This window comes from Agelaius phoeniceus, chromosome 1 (assembly GCF_051311805.1).
Source record: "Agelaius phoeniceus isolate bAgePho1 chromosome 1, bAgePho1.hap1, whole genome shotgun sequence".
In the NCBI taxonomy this organism is placed as follows: domain Eukaryota; kingdom Metazoa; phylum Chordata; class Aves; order Passeriformes; family Icteridae; genus Agelaius; species Agelaius phoeniceus.
The window spans coordinates 96,553,661-96,568,392 of NC_135265.1; the positions used below are offsets into that span (position 1 = coordinate 96,553,661).

The 14,732-nt window shown below is 37.1% G+C and overlaps 1 protein-coding gene across 3 annotated transcripts in view; it reads left to right on the plus strand.

The window, feature by feature from the left end:
• The window catches only part of NETO1 (neuropilin and tolloid like 1), a 79,493-nt gene that overhangs the window by 33,536 nt on the left and 31,225 nt on the right, over window positions 1-14,732 (plus strand). For 2 of the 3 annotated variants that reach the window (XM_054634239.2, XM_054634256.2), the window contains exons 5-7: window positions 20-61; window positions 175-302; window positions 11,687-11,915. In XM_054634239.2, coding sequence (XP_054490214.2) covers window positions 20-61; window positions 175-302; window positions 11,687-11,915 — 399 coding nt within the window. Of the gene's footprint in view, window positions 1-19; window positions 62-143; window positions 303-11,686; window positions 11,916-14,732 lie in introns of those variants that run through there. The other variant, XR_013183597.1, reaches the window with a different exon arrangement.

Here is a 14,732-nt window from a genome sequence, read left to right on the forward strand (position 1 = left end):
GTCTTTCTCTATTTTTAAGATCCAGATTTTAAGGACCTTGGCATTTTGAAGCCATTGCCAGGTTGGTATGTTGTTTTTGGGGTTTGTTCTAACTTGGAGGCCTTTATACTCTGCTGTAGAAAACATTTTTGTTTGCTGTTCAGGTTTCATTTTTTCTGGTGTTTTGTTATTCAGTTTGTGAGTTTGAGATGGGAGGACCTGAAGGAATTGTGGAATCTGTACAAATTGTTAAAGAAGGAAAAGCTTCTGAAACTGAAGCAGTAGACTGTAAATGGTACATCCGAGCACCACCCCGATCCAAGGTCAGTCCTTCATCCACTTGCTGATTTGCCATTTAATTTAAGAAATTGCCTTTTCTAATATATTGTGCATTTCTTAGTACAGTCAGATCTTGTTTAATAACTTTACAGCTTGAACTGTAAACTATTTTTTCCTTCTCCTGTGGAAGGGTAATTTGTCATCTCAGCCAAAATAACCACCTTTTTTCATAAATGATTATTTGGGCAATACTAATGTGTTTTTTGTGCCATAAGTAATTTTCTTAAATTCATCTTTAATTTTGCTCATATTTTGAAAGAATCAATATATGTTTTAAAGTGGGAAGTAATCTTATAATTTTAACTTTCATTGTATTTCAAACACCTAACATAGAGACAACTAAGGGGGCACTGCTGGCTCCCTGAAGTCATCATTGTTTCTCATCTGGGACTGTGAAAATGGACATAAAGTAAATTAATGTTCCTCCATGTGAAGCCTTTAATTCCTTTGATTTAGAGACACAGACAAAAACAGTATTCTCATTTCTTTTCCTCCACAGTAAGCAAGCCAGGGCTTTGTAAGAAACATGAGAGGGCTGCAATGAATTCAAAAATACTTTTCTTGGATTCCCCTTGATTTTCTCTCTTATCCATAACTTATCAGTTATGATATGCATTAATTATTGCTGGCTACACTACCACTTCTCCCCTCTCTGCAACAGGAACAGCTTTATGCCTCCCACCTTCTCGCATTCACTGTGTAAAAGACACCCCACAGTATACTTTTTCTAGATGTATTTTATTGGACAGGAAAGGTTTTAGAAAGTAGGATTTATATATGCACTACTCTCTGCTGCCTTTAAACTGATAAGGGCTTTTTTTGTATAACCTCAGTGAGGAGACTGTACTGAATATGTAATTGTTTCATCATCAGAATGACACATGGATGAATGTTGAAGGGTTCTCTTCAGGAAAGATTTTCAGAAGAGAAAAAATCATTAGTATCAGCATTTTTCTGTTGGGAAAGTATAGGAAAGGAGTTGGCTCATAAAGACGACAGATAAATGATTTCCAGAATATACTTTCATCTTATAACATTTTTTTTTTTACTTTTGGATAAAATTAATATTGATAGAGGCTTTCAATTAAGTAGATGAGCTTCCCATTTTGCTGCACTAAGTAGTGATATGAAATTATTGGACTGATGAATGATTATTCCATGTGTTATAGGCAGTTTATATTCATTCAGCGCAAATTCCAGTATCGATACAAACTTCAGGAAGAACAGATGGAGGGCAGCCCTGTTGATAAGGTTTTGGGGATTCTGGTGGATAAGAGGCTGAACATGCCCCCCAAATGTACACATCCAGCCCAGAAAGCCAATTGTGTCCTGGGCTGCATCAAAAGCAACATGGCCAACAGGGTAAGGAAGGAGATTCTGCCCTTCTGCTCTGGTGAGACCCCCCCTGCAGTGCTGCATCCAGCTCTGGGGTCCTCAGCACAAAAAATACATTGACCTCTTGGCCAATGTCTCCAGAGGAGAGCCACAAAAATAGTCAGAGCAATGAAGAACCTCTCCCGTGAGGAAAAGCTAAGAGATGAGAGTTTGCTCTGTCCAGAGAAGAGAAGACTGGGAAGACCTTATAAGACCTTATAGCAGCCTTCCAGTACTAAGGGGGAGCCTGTAAGGAAAAAGAGGACAAGTATTTTATCAGTAGTGGTAAGACAAGGTGTTTTAACCTAGAAGAGGGGAGATTTGGACTAGATATGAGGGAAACATTTTTACAATGAGGGTTGTGAAATGCTGGATCATGTTGCTCTGAGAGTTGGTCGATGACCATCCCTGGAAACATTCAAGGCCAGGTTGGATGGGGCTCTGAGTAACTGGATTTAGTTGAAAACATCCTTACTTATGACAGGGAAGTTGGACCAGTTGATCTTTATACAACCCTACAAATTTAAACTGTTCTATGATGTATTTAGGTATTAGTAGAAGGAAAGCAGATAAACACAGAATTATTGTTAGAATCAGCACAGTTAATTAAGCCAATAGCATTTCCATTTCCCTATAGTCTAAATTCAAGTTTATGGTTGATCATATAATGCAATTGTGATATTCTTACTTGGTCTGACTCTGAAGTTCTATATGATTCAAAGCCCTGCTAAAAATCACAATTTTACCTACCTGTAGTATTTATTCATACTTCAGTTCTGATGTAAAACTCCAAACTAGGTATTTATGTAACTGAAAATACATTGTGTATCAGAAGAATACTAAACTACTACTCTGAGTAGAGGGCTAAAAATTAAAGTTCATTAATTCTTCATAAACTTCCATATCTGCATTTAGTTTTGTTGCATTCTAAGAAGCGTATCCTAGCTGAAGGGCACCTGGAATGGAGAGCAACAAGAAAGTTTTAGAAAAAATGAAGTAATACTGAATGTTATTTAATGTCATCTAGAAAATTGTGTGAAGGAGAGTAATACAATGCAATAACAGGCTCTTACAAGGAGGAAGGAATGCTGTGATGCCCATGACCGTATGATAACCTAGGGTCCCACACTCTGGAAGAAAGTTTCAGATTAAATATGAAGGAAGAAAATTCGAACATCAGGGAGGGCTGATTGGTTCAGCTGGCATTGTTAGTGGTCTGAAAGTGCAGGTTAGATAACAAGCTGTGAAAAATGAGAGAAACATTAATAATCCTACCTTTAGGCAGAGGGCTGGACTGGGTCATCTCTTGATGGATCCTGCTGTTCCCATCTTACAGAATTACCTGCTTAGAGAGATTGAGCAATATAAAAGTATATAAATCAGTATTTCCTAATGTGGAGTTGAAAGGTTTCACAGCAAGCTAGGATAAAAAAAAAGATTTTTCAAGGCTATATCCATCTTTGGGGGGTAAGTCCAATTTAGCATTTGAACTTAGTGTGGTTTTTCAAACAGATATATTTATGTACACACAGAAAAGTATATACATGCATAGATACACACATAGTTATGGTTTCATCACGCTGGGAAAAGTTGAAAAATATACAGATATTAAGGAAGGAGAGACAAGTGGAAAAATTTTTAAGAACTTTGTATGAAGTAAGGTTTATGATAAGATTGTTTATGGGTCTGATTCAATTGAATTAGAATCTACTGTCCATTTTTTACAGTCAGCTTCCTTTGTCCCTATCCAACCTTGAATTAATGACATATTCAGTACAGTGACTTAATGACATCATTTTAATTTATGTCAGATTGCACCTATGAAAACAAGCTCTCCTGCTAAGAACAGTGAGAACTACGCAGACATTTTTAAACCCACATGTTCCTGTACTCTGGGCTGCACAGTTTGTTACTGGGAATTATGCCTAAAAGGCAAGAGTTTCTCAGAGAGAATTTGCGTTGGATTTTTTCATCTTTAGTTTCTTAATTAAACTGTGCCAGAATGTGAGTTGCTTGCAATTTCATTTGGCGTAAGCTCATCCAGTCTAAACTGTCTGCAGAAGCAAGATGCAAGTGCTTCCCTTGGTTTCCAATTCCAGATTCCAGCCAAGTCTGAGCTCAATATATGAGCAATGAGATCAGCCAGGAAGTGTGTACTTGAGGTCTCCAAGCCTGAGCTTCAAACTGGCAGTCTGGGTCAAATGCTTCTATCCTCAGTGCTCTGGAATGGGACGGAGAGCAGAAAATTTGTTGCACACACTTAAAATAGAGACATCATTGATTACCTTATATCACACATGCACACACGCACCCCCTGACACAGACACACACACAGAGAAAAATAAATCTGAAATGCATGCAGAACCCAAACATTCTCTAAGTGCAGAAGGCAGTCTGAACACAACTTTTATGCAGAGCTAGAGTCTCATACAGTGAAAGTGACTAGTTGTAAAGTCTGTGTTTCTTGTAATCATTCAAAGTCAGTTCCTGCTGAGTAAGATAGTTGTGAGTTTTGAGTGGAGTAACATTGCGATTCTGCACTTCATGTAGAATGTGACTGCAATTTGTATTCAGAGCAAGAATGAGAAATTAAGAGAGATGCTGACTGAAAGTGCTAACCAATCCAGAACAATAAAGTTCTGGAGGGATTTCCTGATCTGAAAATTCTTCAGTGTAGAACAAAGCCCAAAGAAGGAGGTGTATAAGCTCATTGCACAGTGATTTGAAAAATTTCTGGGACATCATTCGCTGCAAACAGTGGATGCACAAAGATTTTTTATTTAGAACTAGAAAATAAGAAAATGAATAGAATTGTAGTTTTCTTACCTTCTGTTAAGGGCGAAGTATTGGAAGATAATATCAACAAGTGTTTTTCTATGTTGGATGGGTCAGCATAGTTTGACAAAGCCCCCAGGAAGACAGAACCACGTTTGTGCTTGCTTTGGTGGGCAACTTTCCTAGCAAGGTACCTTTGTGCCATGCTTGTTTTTTGAGATGCTCTGTAGAAAAAATAACACAGCAGAACTTGATAGTAAGAGTAATAAAATATTTACAAATATTCCTATGCTGGAAATAAAACAGTAAGCAGTGCTATTAGAAACACCATTTATTATCAGAGGGTCTGGGCACCTCAGGAAACAGCATCAAAACAGGAATTAATTTGAATGTAGTCCAGTGAAAATAATCTGCTCTGGAGGAGTAAGCAATAAGTACATTTAGGCTGAACAAATAGTGGGAGTAGCCTCTTTATTTGCACCATGAGAAATAAAACAAAGTTACAAGGTAGTTAGGCAAAATGACGTCTAATTCTCTTGCCCAACCTAAACAGGATACTGGACAAAGGTTATAGCACACAAGACTTAACACAAGACATTAAGGAAACCCAAATTAACACTCAATTAATGAGTGTCTAGATTTGGCACATCATGGCAGCATCCTTAACCCTGAGCTGCCAGGGAGTGGTGGTATCTGTTTGAAGCAGAGCCATTGGAGCAGTGGGAAGGGGATACCCAGCACATGGGAGGGGGCCAGGATGAGGGGGGCCACAGTGCCAGGACATGACAAATGAGACTGGGACAGGCCTGGCCATGGTGGCTGGGTTTGCCCAGGCAGTGGGGCTGGCCCAAGCACAAGCTGGCCAATAGCTTGGCAGGGCTGGGGTGGTGAGGAATGAGGCTGGGAGTGGGGCAGTGGGACCCAGTGTGATCAAGACACTTGCATGTTTACTAAGGGTTTGCGCTGCTGTCGGGCATGCTCCTGACCAAATGGAGGGATGACTCTTTGGTTCCAGGTGCCTGCCTTCATAGGGAGTGCAGTCTGGAGAGAGACTGGGCTGTTGTACGTGCATTTCCTAGGCAGTCAGGAGGAAACATCGGAAGAAAATTGCAGAGCTCTGAATGAGTCTGTTTGAACTGATCTGACTGAACCAAAACATTTTCTGCTCTCCCATGTGAAGTGGAAATTTGTGCTCTTAGATGAGGCTAGTAAGAAAAGCAGTTTAAGCTGTTGGCACTGGAAGATAAGATGCACTAATTTTTTGGAGACTTCTTAATCAGTTATAGAACAGAAGCTTTAAGTGGTGCACTAAAACTTAATAGGAGCGATTTGAGTGGTGATTTTTGAAATGTTAGAGAAAAATAAAATTTAAAGGCTGAATAACCTAACAGCTAGAGATACTTTTGCAATCTTCAGATGATCTAATTCTTTGAAGAAGCTCTGAAGCTTACTAGCATACAGATAATGCAAAAAATATTATAATAATAACTTTAAAAAGTACAGCATATGTACTTTTGTCCAATATGGTGAGTACAAGGTGAACAAATTATGTTTAAACAAGTAGAAAATATTGTTTACCTACATTAAACTAATAAAATCTCTTATGTGAAATAGTTTTCCGAGATGAAGGTGCAAGACAAGTACATGTTTGGAATCATGTATATATCTCTGCTATGAAGGCATGTCAATTCACATGCCAGAGTAACACTGTCAAAAACCCCACTTTTAAGTTACCATTAATCTATTCCATTCAGGTATAGAAATATAATGAAACTCAGCATCCTCAAACCAAATAGCTATTAATAAATGCAATTTAAAAAAGCTATTAAAGAAAGTAATAAAATGTCTGTCAAAGAGAACAGCAGACTCAGGATGTGATTTCCAGTTTTCAGTGTTAAAAAGCAGGATAGTACCAAGGAGTTGTAAATATTGCTCACTTGGGAGCATTTTTGGACTGTAAAAGAAAAAAAAATGAGGATGAATTGACAGAGTAAGTGTCAACTATTGGATAGTCAGAGAAGTTTGAAGAAATAAATAGAACAAAGCAAAGAAATCCAGAGTTTTACCTGTCTAGAAAAACTGGTGTTCCAATATGTGAGCCTTGGCTGTGAATCACAGTATCTTAGAAGTACCATATAAAATTGTCATCTTTGACAGACAGTATTCTCCAAGCTCCAGAACAGAAGAAAATACGAGGTATGGAGCTCTCTGTTTGCACAACATTGTCCCAGACTAGTAACAGAAAGACCAAAAATGTAGAATAATCCCCCAAAATAACAAACAAAAATGCAACAGATCATGTGTTATTAACACTTTTGCATTGAAGTAATGCTGATTGAAAAAAAAAAAAATAACATCCAAGCAAGAGGACAGAGCATTTCAGATGACAAATACAAGCCTCATTGGTAACATGCTTTTTAGACTTGTGTACTTGACTGGTGTACTTGGTGTCTGGTTGCCTTGAAGGAGTTCAATTAGTGTTGCACAATCTGCTTTAAAAAAACTGGGTTTCCCAGGCCTAAATACTGGAGGCATCATCTTGAAAGTACCGTGTTAATCACACAGAGCTGAAAAAGATGTAGAATAAAGCAGGTGCTGTAACTTATCACTGAGCAACAGGACAATTTAACCCAGTCCTGTGATTACAAGTGAATTAACAGAACCCAGAAGGAGAGTATGCGAAATCTGGACATTACACTTGGATGAAGAGGAAGTTTTTCTCTTATGTTTAAATTACTTTTGGCAGCTGAATGATGGCTTTTTGTTTGGTTTGGTTTAAGGCAACCGAGTGTCTCTGCAGATATATTAAGTCTGATATGCTGGGATATGGTTTGAAGCTTTTCCTGACTGGCCTGATCAATCATGTTGTCATCCCTAACCTTCAGTGATTGATTAAAAAGCAGAACTCATCAGAAGTGATTCACTATGAGGAGATTATAATCTGACTATTTTACTGAGGTGATATATTATTCATAGTTTACAATAATTTTGCGGGATTTTTTTCTAGTATGTTCAGTCAAAGATTTTTGTTGTTTTCAAATTTAAATCAAAAGAAATAGTAAAACTTTCCCATCATTTCCTTTTTTAATTACTATTTATGGTGACCATACAAAACTTACAGGTGACAAGAGAATTATTTAAAATATTATGTGACTGAGTGTACTATGCCACAGTTGCAGTGAGGCTTTATCAGTTTTGTTGCTAATGACATTGGCATTTGCAGTGACATCTCAAAACTCAGTTAATCTAATACTTGAGCAGCCCCCTCTCCTAAGTAATGTGGAGCTGATGACTTGACAAAAGTGACTTATTAAAACTTTGCAGCAAAAATGTGAAAGAAGAAGATATGGCAGTTATGCTTCTTTCAAATAAGATGTTCTCTTCAGCAAGAATGCCTCGACTATGCTAATATACTGTGTCAGTATCTATGGAAATGTTCATTCCAAAAGCTCCTATTGGCATCAATGAAAAATGGTTAATGAAGGCAGATGGTGGTGTTTGAGTCTGTGACCTCTGCTTTAGTTCATTTTCTTTCAGGGGAACAAAGTTCCTTATCCACTGATGGCAGAAGTAGTGGCTAAGATCTCTGTAAATGCAATAACCAGTAATATTGATAATTTTTCTCTCACTTTCTGATACATTTGTTTTAGTGACATCCACATATCAGCAAAAGCAATGAGAATATTTCCCTGATTTCAAAAAAGCTATGTACAGGGAACATTTTGCATTAAATAAGGGTTTGTCATAAAATCAGTTTTATTCTTTCCCTGGGGAACTCAATTTATTATTAGTCATTTTCTTCTGCCAGTGTGGGTCTTACAGCCAGTGACAGGAACAATGGCAAATATATAGCAATGAAACCATACAAGTTGGCAGAGGCGTGCAGATGCAATTAAATCATTCCAGCTCTTTAAAATAAAATCTGATCCAATGTCAGGTTGTCAGTTTGTGTAATCAGTTTCCAGTTTTTAAAAATACACTGCAGTCTTAAGCTAAAGGTCTGATTCAAAAAAATAGATTGAAATAAACCCCCTGATTTCAGGGTGTGTTGTACAAAGTCCTCAATATTTTATATAAAGTTCTGGGAGTAGTCATCTCCAAAGACAATTATGAAAATGAAGCTCCAACTCACCTCAGAATATCAGCAGCTTATTTTATCTAATTTATGAAACTTCATGGCACTGGAGAAAGTGGCATCTTTCTTCTACAGGATAGACATAGATTTCTAAGTCAAATATTTCTTCTAGTGGTTCCATTACCTATCAGGTCTGTATAATTATGGTGTGGGCTGAATTTCCCACACAGAGGAATGAACAGGTATGACTGACAGCAGAATTCAGGCTTGGGAAAAACTGAAGGTTTTGGCTTCTTCCCCTGGAAGACTCAAAACAAAATGCTGAGTTTTTATTCTCTTGATTCCTTTTCAGTATTTATGACTGCTACTCTAAGAAATATTTTACTATTTTATAAGGCTGGTATGCCTCCAGAAACTAAAGAATGTCAAGTGATAAGCCCATAGAAATAAGATTTTGTCTGTGCTGCTATATGAACAGTGTCTTTGAACAGATCAGGAATAATTGATGAATGCTGGAAATTGCTGGGAGAGCTGATATTTTGTAACCACAGTGAGGATTAGTGCACATTTCTTGTAAGAATGAAAACTCATAAAAATTACATCTCCATACTGAAATGGGATACCCTTTAAAAGAAATACATATATATATATGCACATGCAATTGTATATATAAATGCATACAAATAAGGAAGCAGGATAGAAATAGAGAACATGTGAACAGGTGTGCTAGGCCTTTCACCCAGTAGGTATAGTTTTATGATTGTTCTGCCATCAGATTAATGCAATCTTTTTTCTGGAGTAAATATGAGCTTTTCTGAAGAGGGGAATAGACAAAAATGTGATGTGGTATATTGCACTATAACTTTGTGGTCTATCATATATATATATGTATATATATGGCATATAAATATAAATGGTGTACATACAATAGGCATATGCAGACAGTAAAAGTAATGATTCATGACAAAGCATGTTGCAAGCCCTCTGTTCTTTGTGAACCATCTATCTGACACGTTTCTCTTCCTGGGAAACAGTCACATGTATGCAATATTGCCTATAATCATCTGCAGGAAATTTTCATTGCATTTCCTGTGACAAGGCTGGCAGGCACTGGGACACCCATCTGAAGCAGAGTGCTTCAGTTAAGTGAGAAAAGAAACTCAAGGGGCACACTTAATTCCCTAAGTAATGCAGAGATGCATTATGGACTGTCTCAGCAGCTTCCCAGGAGAGGCTGGGTGCCAGGGCTGCACAGTGCCTGTTGCACCCTTCCTTGAGAAGCAGCTCTCTGGTGTGTCCCAAATGTGGTCAGTTGCTGGGTGTTTGTATCATGGCTCTGCCTCTTCCCATACCTCCGTCCCCCACGTGGGATCCCCCCATGTGGGATCTCTCTCTGTCAGCACAGTAGTGTGGATCATTTCACTGTTTTACTGAACGACCAGTAAAGGAAGTGAAAAACACTGTAAAGACCATACCTTGATATGAGATATTTCCATCTCAATATGTCTTTGTATATTTCTGTTAGTTGCTCCATTAAGGAATCTGCTATTGGTCTCAGTAGAGACCAATAGCAGATTCCTTAATTTTTGGTATGTAAACTCCAGGATATATGGTGAAATTAAAGTACACTTAACTGCACTTCAATTGAAATATATTCTTATGAACTCTTCTGAAAGATGGAAATGATGGAGTATGAGTAAGAGTCACTGTAATAATGACAGATTATAAAAAAGATGTGCCTTTGGTATACCTAATTTCATTTGCTAGTAAAAATTTTTCACAAATATTCTTTTCAGAGGGACACTCATGCAAAGCATAACAAGGAATGAAAATATACAATAACACAATACCTGAAAAGGCCCATTAAAAAATCTGAGCTATTATTAAACTGTAGCAGAGTGCTTGAGAGTACATAATTCTAAAACCATAAGAGTTTTAATATATTAATGAGGTGAAATTATGAGGCTTGTTGCTACTAGGATGTGCACTGCTTGTGAACTTTTTGCAAAAGCAGAAGAGCTTATAAAACATTTGTTCTTTGCATAAAAAAATACCTGAAGTCAATAAAATTGTTTGGAAATAAGTATATTTGATGTCTAATACAGTGGGGTTTCTTTTTTTTAGTAATTTTTTCAAGTGAAGATGCATACAGCTCTATGCTGTGTATGCTTACTGCCTTTTTATGAAATTTCTGTCCTAATTCACCTTTCTGTATCATTCTCCTGAAATCTCAGGAGTCCTGTTGGCAGTTTGATTATGTATCATCTATTGAAAATAGTACTTGCATTCTCTGTGAATTGAATATTTGATGTTGCTTTTATAATCAATTGCTTTTAAAATTGGTGGTTTACCCTAAAGTCCTTATACACTTGAATATGAAATAATAGTCTTTTATCCTCACCCCTCCTTCTTTTTAAGTAGATTTGAAGAGTTCTTTGCAAAGGGCAATGTATCTTTTACATTGTGAGACAATTAACTTGTATGCAAGAGACATAGGTTTCTAGGAGTTTACACAAAATATGCTTGATTTCAAGCCACTTAAATTATAAAATGTATACCCTAATGCTTTGTTTAGAAGAGCTGAGATGGTGGCCAGATCCTTGAGGAAACATAAAAAGATTAATGATGGTGTTCTGCCTGGCTCTTAGATTCTCACTTCCTGAATCAGTGTAGCAGAAACGTATAAGATGACACATTGACTCTGGGGAGGGAGCAGCAATGATTTGCCTTATTATTTCACATGTCAGTCATGTAATAGAGCAATATTATGCCAAGCAGTAAAAAAAAGAAATTTCTAGCTTATCTGTCCTTCAGCTTGAAGAATCATTGCACATACCTCTGAAAAAAAAAGTATGTATTTGCAAATTTGGACCTTACTGTAGGTAAGAACAAAGAAATATCTAGGTCTTCTGAGACATTCTACTTGGAAGCAAGACAAAATACCAGGAAGTAGAAACAGTGCTCAGTTTGCACATTAATGGCCTTCTGAGGAAGTGCCCTATGGATCACCAGCTCCAGAAAAAATATTTTGATGGAATTGCTGTGTACTCTTTCTCCTGCAATGTAGAGAAAAGTTGCTTAATGTTTTTTCAGTCATTCTCAAATGTCTGTACATGCTCCCTTTGTTGTTTGATTGATTTATAGATCTATTTGCGATTTTTGGACTATGAGATGCAGAATTCCAACGAATGCAAAAGGAATTTTGTAGCAGTGTACGACGGAAGCAGCTCGGTGGAAGATTTGAAGGCAAAGTTTTGCAGCACAGTTGCTAATGATGTGATGCTGAGGACAGGCCTGGGTGTAATCCGCATGTGGGCAGATGAAGGCAGTCGAAACAGCCGATTCCAGATGCTCTTCACATCTTTCCAAGAACGTAAGACCCTAATCCATGTACCTTCCTTTCAGTTTATTCAATGATACAAGTTCCAGAATCTGTTAATATTTTCTTCATGCAGAGCAATCACTGAAGTATGTTGCCAAACAAGCTATATAAATATTCAACCAGTTTTTATTCCAAGCATTTGTGGTGAGTAATATTTTTTAATGCAGCAGACAGACCACAAGATTCAAAACCAAGAAAGCAGGTACAAGTGGTCATGACCTGTCCAGTCATATACCTGTGACTTTTGTCTGATCCCCAAGCTACATGAAAGTTTTTCCTTACACAACATGGAAAATAATACAACTCCGAAAGTTTTTATCAAGTCAGATCATTTTCTCTGAATTTGGTTTTTTAGAGCTCATTATGATATGCATTTGAAGAATACCTTATGATTATTTTAGCACAAGTAGTGGGTGTGTGCGTATAGCAGTGAGCATATGTGTCAGATATTGTTAAGCAAAGAGTTTAGGTTTTTTTTTTTGTAGCAACAAAAGCTTTCTAAAATCCTTTCATATTTTGGTTAATATTCTCTTTATGTGCCTTACTTAAGCTTATATTTTATATGACATCTGGACTCAGATAATAAGCAATATAGCCTGTAAAAGAAACAAAATATAGTTCTAGCCAGTTTAAGAAAAGAAACAATCAAAAACATCACAAAAATCCCTCAACAAAACCCAGTAGCTCCAATCACTGAAAACTATTGACCCAGATAATCCTGTGAAAGACCTGTGAAAGATATCTATTTGTTTCCTTTGATAGGAATAATACATATTTGGCCTCTTTAGAAAGGTGCATTTATTTTCACGTGCTGGTTCATGTTAATTTTTTATGTGTTTTTGGTTTCTGTATCGTGTGTCTGACAGAAAGAAAGATTTCTTTGTGACTGTCAGTGGTTGGAATGAAGGCTCAACCCACCAAACACATTCTTCATCTGTATTCTGTGTGTGTGTACCCTGCAATGAGGCAACGAGTCTCTGTTGAGAACAGCCTCCGTAATTCCTTAATTATGGCTCTGATTAAAAAATTTCTGACATTTTACATGCCTGAAACTGCATGCACCGCTGTACTCTCACACTCACAGCCTTAGGGTGGATTATATTATTCTTGCCTGCAAACCAGGCTGGGGTCTAAAAGACATTGAGAACCCTTGGTTGAGATGATATTGCCCTTTTCTCATCTCTGCAACTGGAGATGTCTTGAATATTCAAGATCTGATTCATTTTTTTCACAAGGCATCTTGATCTGTTACCTTAGAAACAACTGCATAGACACTGGAGGTTCACAGCATATAAAGAGCTGGAGAGTGAAGCACTATGATGACTAACTTGAAATGAAGGTTTGAATAAGTGTATGTTTGCAAAGCTCTCATATTTTAAAGGATAATAAGGAAAAATGTGGTGTTTTTTTTCTCTTACAATATTCCTAATATATTTACCTGACATGCTGCATCTTATAAGCTACTCCTTTCTTGTAAGCAGATGATAGTTTATACTGAAAAATATTCTGACTGAGAAATTCAAAATACTAACAAAATGTGCTTTCTGTAAATTTGCTCTGAAGAGTCATTGCTCACTGAAAGCAGAAAGTTTATTAAAGGCTAAATAATACTTTGAAATATGTCTACATAGCCTGCTCATAAATAGTAGAAGATAATGCATCTGTGATTTTAATTCTGGGAATTACCTTTAAAGATTTAAAGGTGATGCAGATGGTATTTTCTGTGTCTTGTCAGTTGTCCCTAAGTGCTGCCCTATGCCACACACTGGTGCTGGCTGTCAGGAGCTGGCTAGAACAGATGTCAGTGAGACACACTGAGACACAGCTCGTGGCATGTAAACTGCAACGCCTTTCAGCAGCGTGTGGGAATAATTAGATCATCTGCATGGAAGAGAAGGAATGTCAGATCTCATTCAGTGAGATGTGCATCAGGGAACAGACACCTGTGTGTCTATTCAGGGACAAAGAAAGAGGAAAAAAATTTCTATTTTGTTCATATAGAGCTGAGAAAGGAATAAAACAGAAGATTACATTTATGTTGCAGTAATGTGCAAGGTAAAGAGTGACAAAGTATTTTCTGTTCCTGTGGGAATGACCAGGAGGTGTTGTGATCTGTTGTTCCTATAGTTCCTCTCCTCATTGTGGAGTTAGGCTGTTGAGACTGTGAGTTTTCCCTTACAGAAGGCTCTGTGTACTGGAAGTGGTATCTTGTGGAAACAAGCTACTAAAGCCTGAACCTTGTTTTCTTTCAGTGTAAGTCTATTCAGTGTTTATTCCAGTTGCAGACCCATTTCTTGGGGACTTGACATTTGTGCAGAACAGAGAAATCTTAAAGAGATTTCTTCTATGATTGTTTTTATATGTTTCAATCAGTGTGTTCCAAATCCATTTAAAATATGTATGCATTTGTTGTTGACATCTAAAAAGTGCTCCTACAAGTTCCCAAACCTCTCACAGTGATGCTTTCAGAGCAGCAGTGCTGTAAATATGTCTTAAGGAAAGGCATACAATGCATGAGGTTGTTAAATTTCCTGCACCAGAAAATCAGGAATGATTCTCATCATCGTCAAAATAGTAGTTGAGCTCTAAGTAACTCTTAATAACTGATTAATTCCTAATAGATGATAATTTATAGTGATGCTCTGATATTTCTTGTCAGCATTATTATATATTCCAACTGTCATTTTGGGGTTTGACTCTTTTTGTGTCCTTTTTTATTTTTTAAGATATCTTCTAACCATGATCATATTTTTGTGCATGGGATTCACTATTATACTAGATTTTAAATATCCAACAAATTAATATAAA